This window comes from Zalophus californianus, chromosome 3, assembly GCF_009762305.2.
Source record: "Zalophus californianus isolate mZalCal1 chromosome 3, mZalCal1.pri.v2, whole genome shotgun sequence".
In the NCBI taxonomy this organism is placed as follows: Eukaryota; Metazoa; Chordata; class Mammalia; order Carnivora; family Otariidae; genus Zalophus; species Zalophus californianus.
In genome coordinates, this window is record NC_045597.1 from 124960934 (window position 1) to 124979919 (window position 18986).

The following is an 18986-nucleotide window of genomic DNA, read 5'->3' on the forward strand; positions in this document are numbered from 1 at the left end:
GGCCATGAGGACTGTATTGACTGCAAGTTTCTAATATACACGATTCCACTGGTGAATAAACATGTTTAATCACTAGTTTCTCTTCTATACTGAAGATTCACTAGCCTGGAATTGATGCACTATTTCCATTTAATAACCACACCAAAAGCACACTAACTCATAAAGCAAACAGGCACTCAATTTGAAAAGTTTCCTGAGAAAAAGGACTGAGATCTTGCCATTTGCAACGACGTGGATGGAACTGGAGGGTGTTATGCTGCGTGAAATAAGTCAATCAGAGAAAGACATGTATCCTATGACCTCACTGATATGAGGAATTCTTAATCTCAGGAAACAAACTGAGGGTTGCTGGAGTGGTGGGGGATGGGAGGGAGGGGGTGGCTGGGTGATAGACATTGGGGAGGGTATGTGCTACGGTGAGCGCTGTGAATTGTGCAAGACTGTTGAATCACAGATCTGTACTTCTGAAACAAATAATGCAACATATGTTAAGAAAAAAGAAAAAGAAGAAGATAGCAGGAGGGGAAGAATGAAGGGGAGTAAGTCAGAGGGGGAGACGAACCATGACAGACGATGGACTCTGAAAAACAAACTGAGGGTTCTAGAGGGGAGGGGGGTGGGGGGATGGGTTAGCCTGGTGATGGGTATTAAAGAGGGCACATTCTGCGTGGAGCACTGGGTGTTATGCACAAACAATGAATCGTGGAACACTACATCAAGAACTAATGATGTAATGTATGGTGATTAACATAACAATAAAAATTAAAGAAAAAAAAAGAAAAGTTTCCTGAGAATGGATGAGAATTTCGAGGCAAGAATAAAAATAAGCTTTTCCTCCTGATCCCCTTATCTGTAATGGTACCAAACTCCCAGTTTCCTAGACTCAAAATCTTACACTCATCTTTGAATCATCTTCCTCTTTGGACCCACCCCCCTTTTCACATTCCATCAAGGGCAAATCCTGAAGCAGTATGTATCATTTACCTTCCCAGGGAACTACAAGCCCTCCTCTGGCATTCAAATCCCCCCCATGGTATGGTCATAGTGAAGACAGGGCAGGCGGCCAGGCTTGTCCTGTCTTTACAACTGAGCTGGAGTAGCTGCTCATCCCACCCTGAAGACTTATTCAAATGCCAAGCTTTTCCTGATGAACCCCAATCACATGCAATCACTCCCTATTTTGTAATTTCTGTAGCACCTTATCTTTCCCATGACACATCACATTCTGGCCTCTATGATGTATGAAGTTTATTTTCTATGTAAGACAAGAACCTCTTTGAGGGCTGGAAATGTGTCTGGGGCAGTAGCTAGCAAAATCAAAGGCATGGTACTTAATAAAGAATGGAATTCCCCCACTCACTTCTGTTTAATTTCTCCTCAAAAGTGGCTTGGTCTTATGTTTTAATGAGATTTATACTTACAGCAAACTATAATGCTATGTTGAGCCCATTATTTTCTAAAGCAATATTGTTTGATTTTGTAAGACAGTGTGTGATCCCTGAAAGAATGTTTCTTTCTGTGTATGCACTAACCCCAGGCACCAAGCAGATGACACATTAGGTCTCCTCTCTGTGCTGTGTGATCTTGGGGAGCTGTACGTGCTTCAGCTAACCAGGAGCTGAGTTTTGTATAGCCAGCTACATGAAAACAGATTACTCTGTTAGATGTCAAGGAAAACCGAGGGCCTCCTCTATCCTCCTGCCTTTACTTTGAACTTTGATCCTGTTGGCTATTCAAGGGAACTTAAGGAAGGCTGATTTTTCTAACAAAATCTTATTATGACTATCACAGCTGTGTGTCTCTTCTAGGGTTCTGGAGAAATGAGTCTTCTTATACCCTGTGGTAAAGAGAGGAGCATGGACACTGGCGAAGTGAGGGTAGAGGTGGTGAGCTGGCATCCAGAGTGTACTTGGGAGGGAGAACACACAGGGGTTCAGAGGATGGTCTCTGGAGTCAGACGGTCCAAGCACAAGTCCCGGCTCCACCATTCTCGGCTGTGTTTTCCTGAGTCATTAGAGAAAGAACCCTCTCTCAACTTCGCCTTTAAAATACAGATAATACTACTGCTCAAAGTTGTTCTTAGAATTAAATAATAAAACTACTTGGCAGAGATACCGGCACATGGTAAGCATCTGACAAAGATTAGCTGTTGGCATTATACAGGTGTTTACACATTATACAGGTTTTCTTATTTTTTTTCTCACATACATTTATTATGAAATGAAGATGAGGAAAGGCAAAGAAAGAGGCTCAAATTTCTAAGGTCCGTGGTAACCCAATAAAGAAATTCTAAGTCTAACCAAGCACAAAGGCCAAATCAAGATTTTAAAGGCTTTTATTCCCGATGACACTACCTTCACTCTCATATAATGGTTAAACAGCCCCAGCCCCAGCCTACTGCTATAGAAATCTAAGGTTCCTATAAAGGAAAATGGAATGAACATAAAGTAAATTTCATCTGCTCAAAGAGAAAAAGAGGCCATTATCTTCAGTGCTGGCTTCCCCATTAGATTCCGTTAAGGCTAGTATTAGCATTGGTGTGCCAAGAGCTCATGCAGTATTTCGGCAAGACAGGGGAGAATGGCTCTTAATCACGTGCGGGAATAACAAAAAGGAATCCTAAAGAAAAATGTCAACTGACAGTAAGGAAGATTGGTTAAATCTCTAAATATGCATGCTTACCAGCCAATATTACACTGAGGATAAATTAGAAAACAGACATCACTGAGATTTTCTGCCCAAATATCAAATATTGGGCAATAATTAATATCTGCAGTTTCATGTACTCATGACAAGGACACTGGAAGTCTCTTACCTATAATTAGTTTTAATTTGGCTGCAGCATATATTTGAATCATGGAGGGATTAGGCAGAGGGAAGTGAGTCATGTAGCCCATCACCCACAGTCCATATTTCCAGGAGGTTTTTGTTCTAATTCTGTAGCAGTAACTCTCAAGAAGGGATTAAATACTGTCTTAATCTTTGAAAATTGTCCACCACTTAATAAAAAACAACTGGTAGTTCTAATGGTCAAAGTGAAGGAAGAGCTGAGAGAGGTCTAAGAAAGAGATGGTTCTCTACTGGAAAGTAGGTATTTGTGTAGATCTTTTTTTTTTTTTTTTGATGCTGAAATTACTTTCATGAAATTCTGGGATTTCCAAAAGTCTTTGGACTATATCTTGGCATGTCAAAGATCTACTGTGCAGGCCAGAAATCTTTCTTACCATGAAGAGAAATGGAACAATTAACATGAACAAGAAAATGGTTCTTTATGGCACAGTCAAGAGATGAAGGAATAAGAAAAATGATGCAGTTAAATACACTGTTGATCTTAAACTCTCAAATCTGTTTTGACTTCTGTCTTTAGAAAAAAAACCACAAAAATCACAAATATGAAACCTGGCTTAGTCTCCAATATATAATGTTTTGCTCTTTGAGTACAGAATCTTACTGGAATATTGTCCATTAAGAGAGACTTAAGTTACAATTAGTAATGCAACATTTGGACTCAGTAGATTGGGATGCCTTTTTAAAAGGATGAGACAAAGTCTGAAAACTTCACATCTTAGACCACACTTTTCACCAAAATGCCCAAGTTCCTCAGTCTAAACCCTCACTGAGTTATTTTTTATGTGGCATCCTACTACAATGGCAATAACAGAAAAAGCCAAGTCCCAGAAACTATAGGTATTAATATTTTAAGAATCTTCTAGATCAAGAACTCTTGAGAGACTAAAAATTAGGTGCTTTATAGAACAAAAACATTTAAAACTTTATCAAAAGAAATTCTGTTATTCATAATATAAATAAAATCTGTACATGGGCAAAGTTTTTTGTTTTTGTTTTGTTTTTTTTAAAGACACACAATGAGAGAACAATTATCTTTCTACTACTCTATATTTCTGTTGACTTCTTTCTCTTTCGTTTTCAAAGGAATCTGAGAAATAAAAATTTCCTAAATACAATTTTCAGTAGTCTTATAAAATAAAATAAAATATAAATAAAATTAATATATATAATAATAAATAATAATAAATAAAAAAATAAATAAAATAAAAAATTTAAAAAAACCTAAAAATTCAGATGGGTTTGGAACACAATACAGCTCAATATGTCCACATCTCAATTATCTGAGGTAGTCAATACCAAAGGAAAAATGGTCTGTCGGTCTTTCATTGTTTGGTGTGTGTGAGTTAAAGAAAACACAATCACCATCACCATCATCGCTAAGACACTACTTCAACTTGCTTGGAAGGCAACACTTAAAGAGTAAATTATACCTTCAAGAGAGATCACCTCATTCTATCAGCTTCTAATTTAACCCTACATCAAGAGCTTCGGGTCTGTAAGACTCACACTCCTGATTTTGGAATGATGCCTCATGTAGACAATAAAACCTTTGGTCTGTGTCTTTCATGTCTGTATAGCTCTCTGAATATTCCTGTATAGAATCCATGCAGAGTGTGTGTGTGTGTTTCTTCTCAAAAAAAAAAAAAAAAAATGCAATAACTCAGGGTATGTTTAGGCTTCTTGGACTGAGTCATCTGGAAATACCTGAATGACCTTGGATTACCTGGCTCTACAATCTCTCTTCAATGGGGAAGTGAGAACCAGCTCTCTTTTGGGTGGAATGATTTCTCCTACTTTATCACAGATCACTGTTTTGAACTTTTATCCTTCCCATGTCATGTAACTTATTATAAATTGCAGAAGATTTCATATTTATCTGGGATTTCAGGATATTAGATCTAGCAGGCCCACTGTTAGTTTCAGAGTAAACACTGAAGGTAACTTCATAATTGGGTAAATGTTAATATTCATCTTACTAGAATGCCTTCACTTTTCATTTTTACCCTGAAAGTAGTCTAATCATTTTGGATTACAGGGATGATCATTTTATTTCATTTGTAAAGGAAAAACAACTTTTAAGATTTTATTTTTCTATTATTATTATTTATTTGAGAGAGAGAATGAGAGAACACGAAGAAGGGGGAGGGTCAGAGGGAGAAGCAGCTCCCTGCTGAGTGGCGAGCCTGATGCAGGACTCGATCCAGGTACTCCGGAATCATGACCTGAGCCGAAGGCAGTCACTTAATCGACTGAGCCACCCAGGTGCCTGAGGAAAAACAACTTTTAGCAAATAGATTTGTAAAAGAAATTTTAGAGTTACAGAAATAAACAAAGATATACAGAGAAAGAATATAATCATTTCAAGTTGTCCATTTTCCTGATAGTTGCCCTAATTTTTTTTCCTGTGCTTTCTCTCTCAGCTAATGCAACTCAAGTTTTCCCTTTATTTAGAACTAAAACTTTACAGTCATTTTTAATCATGCTCAAGTCCCGATGTTCCTATCTCCAAGACACCCACAGGCAGTCCCAGCACCTTCTCCTCTTCCTACTTCCTGTCACTGCCCTGGGCCAGGGCTGCCTCATCTCTCACCTGTGAGAGTTTCCTTCTCCAAGCCAACATTGATTCCTACTTTGGGTAGAATCATCATTCTGAGAGAGGAAGAAAAAAAAATTTGCTTATGCTTCTCTTCCACTATAAGTACTAACGACTCCTCTGCAACCGAAGAAAAAACTCCACAAATTTTTTAGTTTATTATGCAAGGTGCTAACAACTATGCCCCCAACCTGTACCTCCAGTCCCATTTTCCTCTACACCCACACTCTTCACTCTGGTCCCTAGAAGCCCTGCTAACTATTAACTGCTGAATGACAGCTATCCACCAAGAATTGTTCCATTGTGCTTTAACACCCAAGCACTGTCCCACCGCTTGGGCTCTTTCTGAAGCCCGGAGGACACAATTATTTTCACTCTGTGAGAAATGGTCCCCGTCCTTCAAAGTCGAGATGCCCTCTCCTACTGAAAGCGACCCCAAAGACTTGGCGTCAAGGTTAACAAGGTCTTCCTCTGACTTCTCACAGAACACTGCACTGATTAAAACATTTACTTTATTCTGTCTTCATTAGGGTTGGTTGCTTATGTCTACCTCTGTTGACCATCTTGTTTTTCTGTTTCGCCTTTTTTTAAGAGTTGTATTATTGGGGCGCCTGGGTGGCTCGGTCATTAAGCGTCTGCCTTCGGCTCTGGTCATGATCCCAGGGTCCTGGGATCGAGCCCTGCATCAGGCTCCCTGCTCCGCGGGAAGCCTGCTTCTCCCTCTCCCACTCCCCCTGCTTGTGTTCCCTCTCTCACTGCCTCTCTGTCAAATAAATAAATAAATAAAAGAGTTGTATTATATTCAAAAGAATAAGGCAGACTTATAGAAAACAGAAAACAAAGGACAGGAAATGAAATGTATTGGGTATTACAACTAGGGAAATAGATGACATTCAAAAAACATTTCCTTTTAATTAGTAACAAGCTATAATGTTGTAAGCTAGATTTAATTTCACAGTTGCACTGAAATCATGTTTTATTGCACTTTGAAATGAATTAGGTATCTATTGAATGAAAGGACAAAAAATGGTTGACCAAGATTGGTTTGGGAATGAGAGAAAGGATATAGAAGGTAAAAGGAGTGGAAATACCTCCTTTTGTTTTAATATCAATACACTCTCTCTCCTTGAAAATAAGTTGTTGATACACTGAGTTATCTAGACTTTTTCATGAGATGTCGATACCACAGTAACCCCTAAGCTACCTCGCCAAAGCCAACAGACACACACATCTCTCCCACTGCAAACCAGGAAGAACGATGAACCAAACCTTGCATACAAATATTGTTTTTAATCTTCAAAAAGGAAAATTTTACATGCTAGTCATTATTATGACAAGAAATAAATCACGAAGCTAAAACCAGTCTTTTCCAAGTGCAAAAAAAAAAAAAAAAAGGCCTCAAGAAGGCGGGCAGTTATGCAGCTCTGTTAACATAACCCACTTCCCTGGCTTTCCCAGCTTTCAGAATCAGAATCTGGTAACCCCCCACCCCTGAGTTTTAAATGTAGGATTACATATAATTTAAGTTTATTCTAGTAGTTAGGGTTTTGAGGAGTAAAGACACGGGCACAAGGGAGACTAATACTTGTTCATTGACAACTGTGTTCTAGGCAGCAGACCAGCTCCATCCCTCAAATAACTTGATTTAATCCTAATCACAACTTCATGATTTAAACCTTATTTGACCCATTTTACAGGCTCCTGAGAATTAGGTACTTGCCCACCACTGTGGTTGGTAACTCTAGGGTACCCAAACATTTGCCATGCTGACCACCATGATCTTATAAAGTAGGTGAGAAATCTATGAAGATGATACACTGGGGCGCCTGGCCGGTTCAGTCGGTAAAGCATGCGACTCTTGATCTCTGGGTCATGAGTTCGAGTCCTACATTGGGTGTAGAGTTTACTTAAATAAATAAAGTCTTAAAACAAAAAAGACGATGCACTGTCAGCATTATATACTGTCACAGGCCCGTTGCTGAACAGTGGAACAAGCACTTGGAAAACAGAAATGTATGAAAATAAGATGCTGACTGTGAGGTGGTGACACAGAAAAGGAAATTAGGAGAATTTAGCATGGTTCAAGCACGGAGGAGGCAGAATGAGCTTGACCTTGGCTTTGAAGAATCAAGAATGGAAAATGGGGAGGCGCCTGACATGAGGCAGCAGCAGGAACAAATCGTTCTCCCTTGTCACAATGCAGGGAGGGACGGAGAAAACATTCAATTCTTCTGGCAGCGAGAAGGAAGAAGAAAAGCCACAGAATCTGCAGGACTTGGGGACCGAGAGGTAACAGGAAATAGTCAACCACCGCTCCAGAGCTTCAAGGTGAGGAGAGTTAAATTTAGAAATGCCATCGTTTGGAGAGGAAGGAGACAGTGTTGAATTTGAGGTGATAACAGGAGAGTGGAAAATGTGTAGGAAATGGGGGGCAGTGGAGAAGAGTCCTACAGGAAAATGAGGCTATAGAAGAATAAGCCAAGAACTGAAATCCAAAGAGCAAAAAGTTGAGGAGAAGTGGGTAAAAGGAAAGAGCCAGAGAAAAGAGCACTGCGTGTCCTGCCTCTGAATAACACATGTCAGAAACACTATCATCAGAGTTAAGTATCAAACAAAATAACAGAAGACGCCAGTGCAGTTTCAAGTGAGAACTTGAAGGCAAAAGGCCAAGGGTTAAGGTGGCAAAGAAAGTCGAAATAACAAGAGCCCGCGGCTGATCTGTCTAGAAAATTCGCCTGAGAAGTTTGCATGAAAGAAATAAAATGGTATCAAAGTCAAGCAAAGTATTTGGCTGGATTTTAGAAAAGGGGAGAGAATTAAGACTGTCTGAAGTCCTGGGGTAACAGATTAATCCTTCCTGTTACCTATTCCCTAAACTTGCTGGTTAACTGTGCTGATGTACTTCCTGAGTAGAAAACTTTTCAGAAACAGAAGCAAAGTTGCAGCAGCCTGCAATAGTCATGAGGCTCCAAGCTGATTTCCTGCACAGCCACCACAATTCAGAAGTTACCTAGAGCTGGTCGGCTTCTCTCATTAAATCCTCCTGGAGAATGTTTCAACCCCTTCCAGCTTACCACTGTGGCCACTGTCACATCTTTGCCCGGTTCTTGACCAGTCTCCTTCAGTAGCCAGGAACGCAACTGGTTCCCTCCAGTCGGAGCCCTGTCCCGTGACCTTAACCATAGTGATCTGTACTTCCAGGGTCAAGAGTCTCTCTGACTTGGGGTGAGGCTGCTTTCTCACTCATTGCCACTTCTTCTAACACATTATGTGAATATTCTACTCCAAACATAGCTTTTTAAATATATTTTTTCTTTCCTCTCCAGTTTCCACAACCCTTATAGCATTCTTGCCTTAGACTCATGGATTGTTTGTATGGAACTAGGTCACTACTACAAACATTCTTAGATATCTTTTCCCATCTTCCTGTTGGCGAGCCCTCTGAAATAACCAAGCCCCCCGGGGTGGGGCGGGGACCCAAGGTTATTTGTTTCAATTGCTGCCCCTCCTGCCACTCATCCCATTGGGTCGATTTGAAATTATACTGCTAATTTGTAATTCTAAAACATTTTTTTTTTCTTTTTTAGACTTCTGAGTTTACACCTATCTTTTCTGAGAAGTTTTGATAACGACTTTTCTAAAAAATTTCTAATTATGTCCACTGTGTTTTTTAGGCTGTAAGGATGAGTCACTTTTCCCATAGGATGAGTCACATCCATGTCACCAACTAGTAGTCTTTATTGGAAACAATTAAGTCCAGAACAGGAATGCCCTTTTTTCTCCCCCTCTCTCTACATTCTAAGATACAAAATTGTCAGCAAGTCAAAACTGGTACTTATTAGAGGCTCTGTGGTAAATGGAATGAAGCTTTCAGCAAATACGGCTGTGTGTCCTGCCTCTGCATAACACAGATCAGGAACACTATCTTTGGAGTTACATATCAAACCTGGGGTTTTACTGATACTAGGAAAGAGTGACGCTGCCAAACGCTTATCGCTGCTATTGGTAACAGCAAAGAGAATGAAACACATTAAGATAATCCACATACAATAAAGAGACTGGAGAACAAAAAAAGGGGTGAATTTTCTAGGAAAAGTGATAAAATGCTCTCCTACTGCATCTGGAATATGATTTGACTCAATAAAAAAAAATTACTGGTTTAATTTTTCAGGTACACATTTACTATACATAGAACATGGCATTATTCTATTATTTTATGGTTACTGAGTGCCGTCTCCTTGATGTTAAAACTCACCTTACATGATTCAAAACTAGCTGAGGAACTATTTGTTTTTTGAAATCCTCTCTCCTTTCTCTTATACCTCAAGAACTTGAGAGTTAGCTTCATTCTTTCGTTTCCTACAGTTATATTTTTAGCTTCTTAGACTTCACGGCGCTCTATCTACCTGTAATTATGCTGCAAAAGCATAAGACGACGCTGGTCAAGACCAGCAGCAGACAAGACAGCAGAGGAACTATTTGCGGCCTTGAACAGCTGCAAGAGGGCAGGGCGCAGCTGGACAAGTTCCCTCTGCCTCTGGCCTCGCATGACAAACCCTGAGAGCTAGACTTGCTCTCGGCGCAGTCCCTAGCACCAGATTGCCCTGAAAGCAAAGGGCTGTGGGCAAAGTCTACGAGGGCTGGTCTAAAGGGGAACCCAGGAAAGGCACAGGTAGGGTGCTAAGAGCGGTGGCCTTAGGAGAACTCTCCAGACCCTAAAGAATACCACCCACCATCCCACCCTTCTCTCTAAAAACAAAACAAAGCAAAACCACCGCCACCTCCTTATGGAAGGCCAGATGTTACTTTTAGTTCCAGTTTGGAAATACTGCCCGAGCTCTGAAACATTCTTCTTAAAATAATAAGTAATGAATCTGTATTTTTACCCATGACAGCAGAAATGAGATGCCATTAATCAGATGTTGAGAAATGGGAATATTTTTCAGGGACTAGGAAACATTCTTGAGTGGACATTTTCTTCCACAGTTATGTAAAACTCCTTTTTTTGTAAGGGGCCATTACTGTCTTTGGATACATAAAAGATGTTGTTGTATGTGGAGGCTTTTATAGCTCAGAGTGATTAGTCTTCACACAACGATCCCTGCACTGTGCAGTGCTTCTGGCTCCTTGATTTAAATTAGTGCTTTCTTAGTTAGTGAGTTAACATCATTTGCAAAGTAACGTATTTATATTCTGTTCTTCAACAACATTAGCATAGAATACATATTTACTTTGGAACTTTATGCACACGCACACACTTCTTCACAAGACTCAGAAAGGGTGGCAGTGAGAAAAGAAATGGGAATTTTGGAAATAAGAATTCCCCAACAGAGGAGGGTGAATAACCCAGACCACAAAGCTGTAGGTGCTAGTGAAGACACACTATTATTTCCTGGCTAACATTAAGAGTCTTACACACGTTTAAGATATAGTTAGATGGTAACTACCTTTCCGAAAAACAGTAACAGCTAAAGTTTCTCTTTTTATAGGATAGACTGGCCCCCCAGAGGGGCTACCGCAAAAAAAAAAAAAAAAAGAAAGAGCAGTCCTAAAAAGGATCCAGCCATAAGCTTTGCAAAAATTCTCATTTTACTTCTCATGCCAATAAAGTCAAATTCTACTGAGAAAATGTTCCAGTTTATTTTGTTATACAGGCATTCTGCTAATGTTAATGCTATGTCCGAGGACTTAAAACTTGGAAACTGTCATTGTGTCGGTAATGAGAGTTCACAACTTGTACTAAACGTCTCTTGTAAGACACTTGATATCCTTTCAGAGTATGATAAAGGATAAAAGAACTATCTATCAGCTGAAAACGACCAAGAAGAAAAGCTACTTACGGCTGACACAGCTTCACCAGGTCCTGATCTGTGGTGTTGGGAGGCAGTCCCCGGATATAGAGGTTGGTTTTGCTCAGCTGGTCCCATCCTGAATTGCTACTGCTACTGCTGTTGTTATTACTGCTGGTGGTGCTGGGGCTGGGAGGGGCCATGGGGTGGGCCGGGACCAGAGACTGCTGGGAGACAAAGACAGGGAGCATTAGAACACCGGCGGTAGGCTGCGGAGCACCATTCACAGGCTGTGTGATCTCCACCACACAACAGAAACACAGATCCCCTTAAGCGACGTTCACATATACATTTTTTTAAAAGATTTTATTTATTTATTTGACAGAGAGAGAGAGAGAGAGAGAGAGCACAAGTAGGCAGAGAGGCAGGCAGAGGGAAAGGGAGAAGGGAGCCCGACGTGGGGCTCGATCCCAGGACCCTGGGATCATGACCTGAGCTGAAGGCAGACGCTTAACTGACTGAGCCACCCAGGCGTCCCATATATACATTTTCATTTACACCTTAAAAAAGACCTGCTCATTCTACAGAAAAAGCCCTCTCCTTCAACATGCAATTAATAATGGGATTTTATTCAGTAAAGTATTCTCTATGTGCACCTTAAATAGGGCTAAATTTATGTGAGATTAATGTATTCATACCTTTTAAGGACACATCTACTGAGACTCAAAATTAACTTGCAAGAAGTTAAGTGATGATATCATTTTATGATACAGTCATTTAGAAATCACTAGACTTTTGAAAAGGTTTTCAAATTCTGAATAACATTTGACTGAAAGTTGCTGATCATTTTATTGAGACTCTTGGGGGGAAAAATAAGATGATTCTTCGAGTGTAACAAAGTTTGAGGTCCAGCACAATGCTCAAATAAGGCAGACTTCACCTAGTTCTAAGTCTGGCCCATGGCTCCAATGAGACATCTGGATAAGATTCACGGGCATGCTGCCTTTTGCGCTGGCCAACCTTGTGAAATTTAACCCCTGTGAGAACGGTGTGGGAGTTGGAAACCTTCCCAGGCCTTGCAGCAAGGAACGTAACTTTTCTAAAGCCTAAACCTAGGGCTCAGTGTGGTTTCGCAGTCAGCAGCCACCTAGGAAGAATGTCTGAAATTGTACTCACACCAGATAATTCTCTGTTAACCGATCGAAAGAAACCACAGTTCTGTGCCCTATGCCACACACATGACTTTTGAGGAAGTTAAATGGCTCGGTCTGAGATGGAAGTGAGTACACCCTGAAGTGCCCTCAAAGCAAATGCTCAGCAGTTTCATACCGGGACAGGAATTTTTTTCACCTCGCATCTAAATAATAAATACACTAACCCAAGGATTTCACTTAAATTAAGTAACAGTTTGAAAATAAAGTATAAAATTAGTCCCTAGACATATAATTTTTTTTTCAAATAATACAGCTTGATTTTCACAACCACAAACAAAACTATTAGACACATCTAAGACACAGTTCAATTCCACTTTGGAAAGTTCAAAAAGCAGAAGACCCCTTGTACTAAATGTAACCCTGCCTACCTTGCCAGCAATCTCAACTATTCACTATGGATATCTGACTCTGCACCCAGGTTCTGCCATGACCATCCTAACTCCACAGTATCCCCCACCACATTGGGATCCCCACTAATCTACACATGTAACCATTACTTCTTTTCTGTACTATATATACAGATATATAGATAGATAGATAGATAGATAGATATTTTTTTTTTAGGTAGCACCGTTCACAGGCTGTATGATCTCCACCATAGAATAGAAATACAGATGCCCTTAAGGGCCCATCGTGGGGCTCAAACTCACAACCCTGAGATCAAGACCTGAGCTGAGACCCAAGAGTTGAATGCTCAACCGAATGAGCCACGGAGGCGCCCCTACTATGTATTTTTTTCTTCTCACTGCCCAGGGTCCTTGCTAAGATTATTGAGTCCAAACACCATTTTATCTCAAGTGATCCTCTCTTACAAGGAGAGTAGCAGGAAGGGTTAACAATAGTCAATGTATAAATGAAGACTGAAATTGAGCTGGAAATATCCATATTGCTTAATCCAAGAAAAAACTTACCCAAGATCATATCCTATCAAATCTATTTGAGTTATGCCCTTAATAAGCAGTTGAACTCATATCCTTTGGTCTCATCTCTGGTTTTTCTCTAGGGAATAAAGACTCTGCTTTCTAGAAGTAAAAGGAAGAGTAAGCATTGTTCCTTGCTTTGCCGCAGGTGGCACCTCAGATTCCCCAGCCATACCACACAAAGGAAGGTCTGTGTTCCTTATTCAGAATCACTCAATACAACTTGTGCTAGTTGCTCCTTGTAATTAGCCAGGCATCCCATTTGTCATTTCAGTTTAGAACGAGGTGCTGGAAAGTAACACACACATCTTGCCCCCTATCCCAAGCCTTTGCTTTACACAAAGAACTTATATCTAGGCAAGGCTGAATTTTTTCTTAAATCGTCTTTGACTAATGTCCAAGAACCTGTCTTTGTCACAAACCACAGTTCCTCATAGCAGGACCCAGTATGTTCAGTGCAGCTGTTGGGGGATGGAACGGGGTCACCTCCAGGGATAAGCCCTGGAGAAGCCTGAAAGAAGCCATGGACCGGCTTCATCCCCACCTCTCAGTAGCATTAGACCAACGCGAAGCAAATGAACCATCAGTTGGTTTAAAGACTGCATTCCAAGTCTGCATCAGCTCTAACCTCTTCTCCGGGGTGCCAGGTGTGGACTTGCAGGATTAAAAGAAACATTTGGGGGTATGATTTACTGAGAGATTATTTGGACATGAAAAGAGTAGGTTTTTATTTATGTATTTATTTTTGGCAAAAGCAGAACCATGATTTACATCTCAGAATTTACATAGCTGATTTAATATATCTTTGACAAGTCTCTATATTTATTACAGTAATAATTTCTCACTCTGGGAAGTAAGTATGGAGCATATACAGCCTGCCCCTGCTTCCCCTCTACTCTGCCCTATGGTGGAAAAAAGTTTCCCAACATTCTGATCCCAGGTGGGAGACCGGGCTTTCTGAATGTGCCCTGTGGAGGATGACTGGCCTCTGGTGAATTCAATACAGAACAAGTTCAAATTAAAATGTTATCCTAATATTAACTATTTCTCAGAACTAGCTGAAGACAGCTTATTCTAGGTTGCCAATTTTCTATTTTCTGCTGTAGAAAATTTTAGATCAAAGATGAGGTTTGTAAAACTCACTGAAATTAACAACTTAAATCCTAATAAAGATTGGACACATGTTTAAAGAAGAAAATTCAAACATAATTAAGCTGTTTATTTCTAAATGTTCAGAATGGGTCGATGATAACTACAATAATTTGAGCACTATTGAGATTGAGTACCATTACTAATGTACTACATGTTTAATATATGCCACCAGGCCAAGTGCTTTATGTGCATTATCTTCTCTAATCCAATGAGGCAGATACATCTTTGTTTTCCCATTTTGCAGATTAGGAAACTGAGTCTCAATAGAGGTTCAGTAATATGCCACAGTCACACGATCACACGTTAAAGACGGCAGGGCTGGAATCTGAACCCAGGTCTGTTGGATAACAAAGTCAGAGCCCTCAAACAGTACTCTACATGGTACATCAGAACCGTCCATATCCTAAATCTGCTATTTGTATTACTTCATTTAGCTGTGCCCATCCTTCCTGCAATCTACATATTAAATTCAAGGTTCTCTGAAATGGGACACTTAATACCATTGGTGGCTTTGTGTGTGTGTGTGTGTGTGTGTGTGTATTTTTTTTTTTTTGAGAAAGACAAAGGTACCCTTAAGTTAACTTAATGAGTGAGCACACAGTCAGCTTGTGTGTGTGTGTGTGTGTGTGTGTGTGTTTAACAAAGTCAGCTTTTAAAAGATTAGTTTTTAAAATTCTACCTTATATTTTTATTAACAAAAGAATTCGGCAAACAAATTTTGATAGCAACAGCACATTATGGCTGAATACCAGAGTCAGCATTTTAGAACAGCAAGACTTAACCCGTGAACACTTAAAATCTTATTCCCAGATTAAAATGCAATTGAAATGTAAACACTGACAAATCTGTAACTCCAACTTCACAGCTCTGACCAGTTCAAAACAATAACACTCTGTAGCTCTGTGCTCAACAGCACAAAGGGTAAACTTTAAAAAATTAAAAAAAAAAAAGCTTACCAACAGATAATATTTTACCAAACTCCATTTTCATCACTGGTTGTCCTTTTTATATATTGCCTCTCAAAACCCCTAAAGCTTCCCTGGAGTTTGAAAAGGACTCCTGTCTCGTTCCCATTCCTTGTCCCCTTAGATGAAGTATGTAGCTAATTCACACAAATTCAACCTAATTAAGGACCTTGGTGGGGGGGGCGGGGCACCTGGTGGCTCAGCTGGTTAAGCGTCTGCCTTTGGCTCAGGTCATGATCTCAGGGTCCTGGATCGAGCCCCGCGTCGGGCTCCCTGCTCAGCGGGGAGTCTGCTTCTCCCTGTCCCTCTGTCTGCTGCTCCCCCTGCTTGAGCTCTCTCACTCTGACAAATAAATAAAAATCTTAAAAAAAAAAAAAAAAAAAGGACCTCGGTGACTGGCTGACCCCAGGTGAGCGCTGACCCACCCTACAAGAGCCTAGCAGTCTACCTCAGCGTCCTCTGGCCTAATTTCACCGTTTCAGATCATGTAAGCAAGCTACCCATCAAGCTCTCTATCCAAGGGCAGGGAAAACAAACTACTTCAGCTTTCACAAATAACACTACCTGGGCTCAATTTGCACAAAACTGATAGAAACTGATAGAAAAACAAAGTTGGTGGCGAATAAATGGAATAGTTGTACTTGCACACCCTCTCTGCACCCCCTTCAGGAGTGGGTGTGGGCACCAGCAGGAAGAGTGCTTGTCAGCAGTCAGGGAGGACTTCCTGTGTGGACAGCCCTGAGGCCTCTATCCCGCCAGGAAGGCCCACAGGCCTCCTATATTCAGACAGGATGATCAACAACAGGCACACGGCAACTACACACGCAGCAGACCTATTTCCCTTTCCATCACATCAAACCCCCTCAGACGCCACACTAAGTAGGCTCTTGTATATAAATACAAGTCTAAAGGTTGTTTACAAAAAAGGCAAAACTAACCATCGGTGAACTAAAATATATTAGTAATCATGCATTGTTGTAGACTTCTGTTCAGCAAACACAATGAATAAAAATGAAAATCTGACATTACAAATTCTATTGTCTCATTTCCTCCCTCGTACTAATAGGCAACAAGAACTGTGCTCCAACCAATCTCAGCGCTGCAGCTCTCCTCCCTTCCCCCTCAGTCACTAACATCCCTGGGGACTCTAACACATTTTGAAGGGAAACCTAGAATCTGCCTTTCAATTGCCCTCAAGTCTTTAAGGCTGTCAACCTTATAGTTTAGGAAGGTTATGATCCAAAATCCATAATCTCCATCTCCACCTTGCCGCATGTGCGTGTACACACACACACACACACACACACCACTGCCACCGCCCCACCCCCACCCCAAACGAGGGAGTTTAACATACCAACTATTTCCTTAATCCAGAAAGCAAAATAACCACTATAGTTGCCCTGAGCATAGACTAGAAGTTATGGAACATTATCATCTTTCACCAGGAAATGGTACATTATCAAACCTGACATGAACTGAGCACTGTGTAAAGATACTATACCACACTAATTCCACACACTGGTTCCTCTCCATAAAGCTTTCAAGATGTAAGAGGAATTTAACAATTTAAGGGAATTATCGAACGGGGAGGGAGAGCATCCAAATGGGCCAGTTTCACCACAGTTAGGGTATTTTCTTTGTTTTCTTTCAGACATCTGAGTGGCTCAAAGACGGCCAGGAATAGTGCCTCTGAAAGATAAAGTTCCTGGCACAGGGAGCTGGGAAAGTACGCACAGCTGAGAAGTGGGAGGTGAATTAGTGAGAGATGAGAAACTGGCCAGGAAGCAGATGCTCTTCCGGGTAGGCCAGGATGTGAGAGATCACTTCTATTAATGAAGAACAATAGTGCCCCTTTACACATGCAGACTCTTACTTATCCACCATGTGGGAGAGAGGGCCAAAGGGCAAATATCAATTAGACCCATTGGATGCTAGGATATCAGGGCTTAAAATCACATGGCTAATTAGTTCATGAAACTGGTTCTCATAGAGCCACTATCTCTTCTTTGAAAACAAGTGTTGTAGCCTCTAAGACTATGAAACTTGAGCAATAGATTATTCAATATTTTTTCTTGGATTATGTTTATCAAAGGAGAGGGCCATGTTGTTATGTTAGCTATTAAAATAAAACTAAGAATAAAAATCTCCAATGTACTTCACAACTAATATTCTCTAAGATACTTATCAAGCTGATCCTTGCATGTAAAGCTATAATCCCTACTTAGAAACCTCTTTACCTAAGTCCATGAATAAAGCATCATTTTCTTAGGCTTCAGATAAAAGAAACAAATTTAAAACTTGCATTGAATAAGATAAGTATCTGTTGTATACAACATGACTGAATGACTGGACAGAGACCATGTTGCAGAAGTGAAGATAAACAACAGGGAAAAGTCCTTAGAAATGAAAACAGCTCAGAAAAGCTTTTTGGGGTGGATGGAGTGGTTGCAAAGGAGGTAAAAAGAAAGGGCAAGCCAGTGTTGGAAAATCCATAGGAGAAAACATACCTTAGACACAATATGTGATTTCTGAGGTCAAATTCTCTTTCAAGGCCCCATAAAAGAAGGAAATGCCTTATCATCCAAATATCTCTTAAAGATCTGGTTTGTGCTCCAGCATGCAAATCAGCTCCATTGTTTGGTTCTCGCCAAAGGTTCCGCCAAGAATACCACAGATGCCCCAAGTTGCCTGCTAAGAACTCTGGGCCAAGGAACACACCAGAGATCTTGCACTATTTGTTCCTTCTAGTGTTTGTAACAGTGTTTATAAAGGGGGAGAAAGCTAAAAACCAACATGAAAACCCCATAAATACAGTCAACTCCGCTTTGACAAAGGTGCCAAAGCAATACAATGGGGCAAGGATCGGGGGCGCCTGGGTGGCTCAGTCGGTTGAGCGACTGCCTTCGGCTCAGGTCATGATCCTGGAGTCCTGGGATCGAGTCCCGCATCGGGCTCCCTGCTCAGCGGGGAGTCTGCTTCTCCCTCTGACCCTCCCCCCTCTCATGCTCTCTCTCTCATTCTCTCTCTCAAATAAATAAAATCTTTAAAAAAAAAAAACAATGGGGCGAGGATAGTCTCTTCAAGAAATGGTGCTGGAACAACTAGACATCGGCATGCACAAACACAGCATGTGTCTGAGTCTAGACACAGACCTTACACCCTTCACCAAAATTAATTCAAAGAGAACCTTAGACCTAAATTTAAGATGCACCCCTGTAAAACTCCTAGAAAATAACACAGGAGAAAACTCAGATGACCTCAAGTAAACTGATGACTTTGCAGGTACAATACCAAAGACATATTCCATAAGTAACTGATAGGGTGGACTTCATTAAAATTAAAAACTTCTCTGCTACAAAAGAAAAATTCAAGAGAATGAGAAGATAAGCCACAGAATGAGAGAAAATATCTGAAAAAGCTGGATCTGATAAAGGACTGTTATCCAAAATATACAAAGAACTCTTAAAATTCAACAATAAGAAAACAAACAACCCAATTTAAAA

The 18986-nt window shown here is 40.5% G+C and overlaps 1 protein-coding gene across 10 annotated transcripts in view; it reads right to left on the bottom strand.

Moving 5' to 3' along the window:
* Positions 1-18986, bottom strand: part of RBMS1 (RNA binding motif single stranded interacting protein 1) — a 208295-nt gene that overhangs the window by 80576 nt on the left and 108733 nt on the right. For 8 of the 10 annotated variants that reach the window (XM_027588521.2, XM_027588525.2, XM_027588516.2 and 5 more), the window contains exon 2: positions 11284-11459. In XM_027588521.2, coding sequence (XP_027444322.1) covers positions 11284-11459 — 176 coding nt within the window. The remainder of the gene's footprint in view (positions 1-11283; positions 11460-18986) is intronic. The other 2 variants (XM_027588517.2, XM_027588520.2) reach the window with 1 other exon arrangement.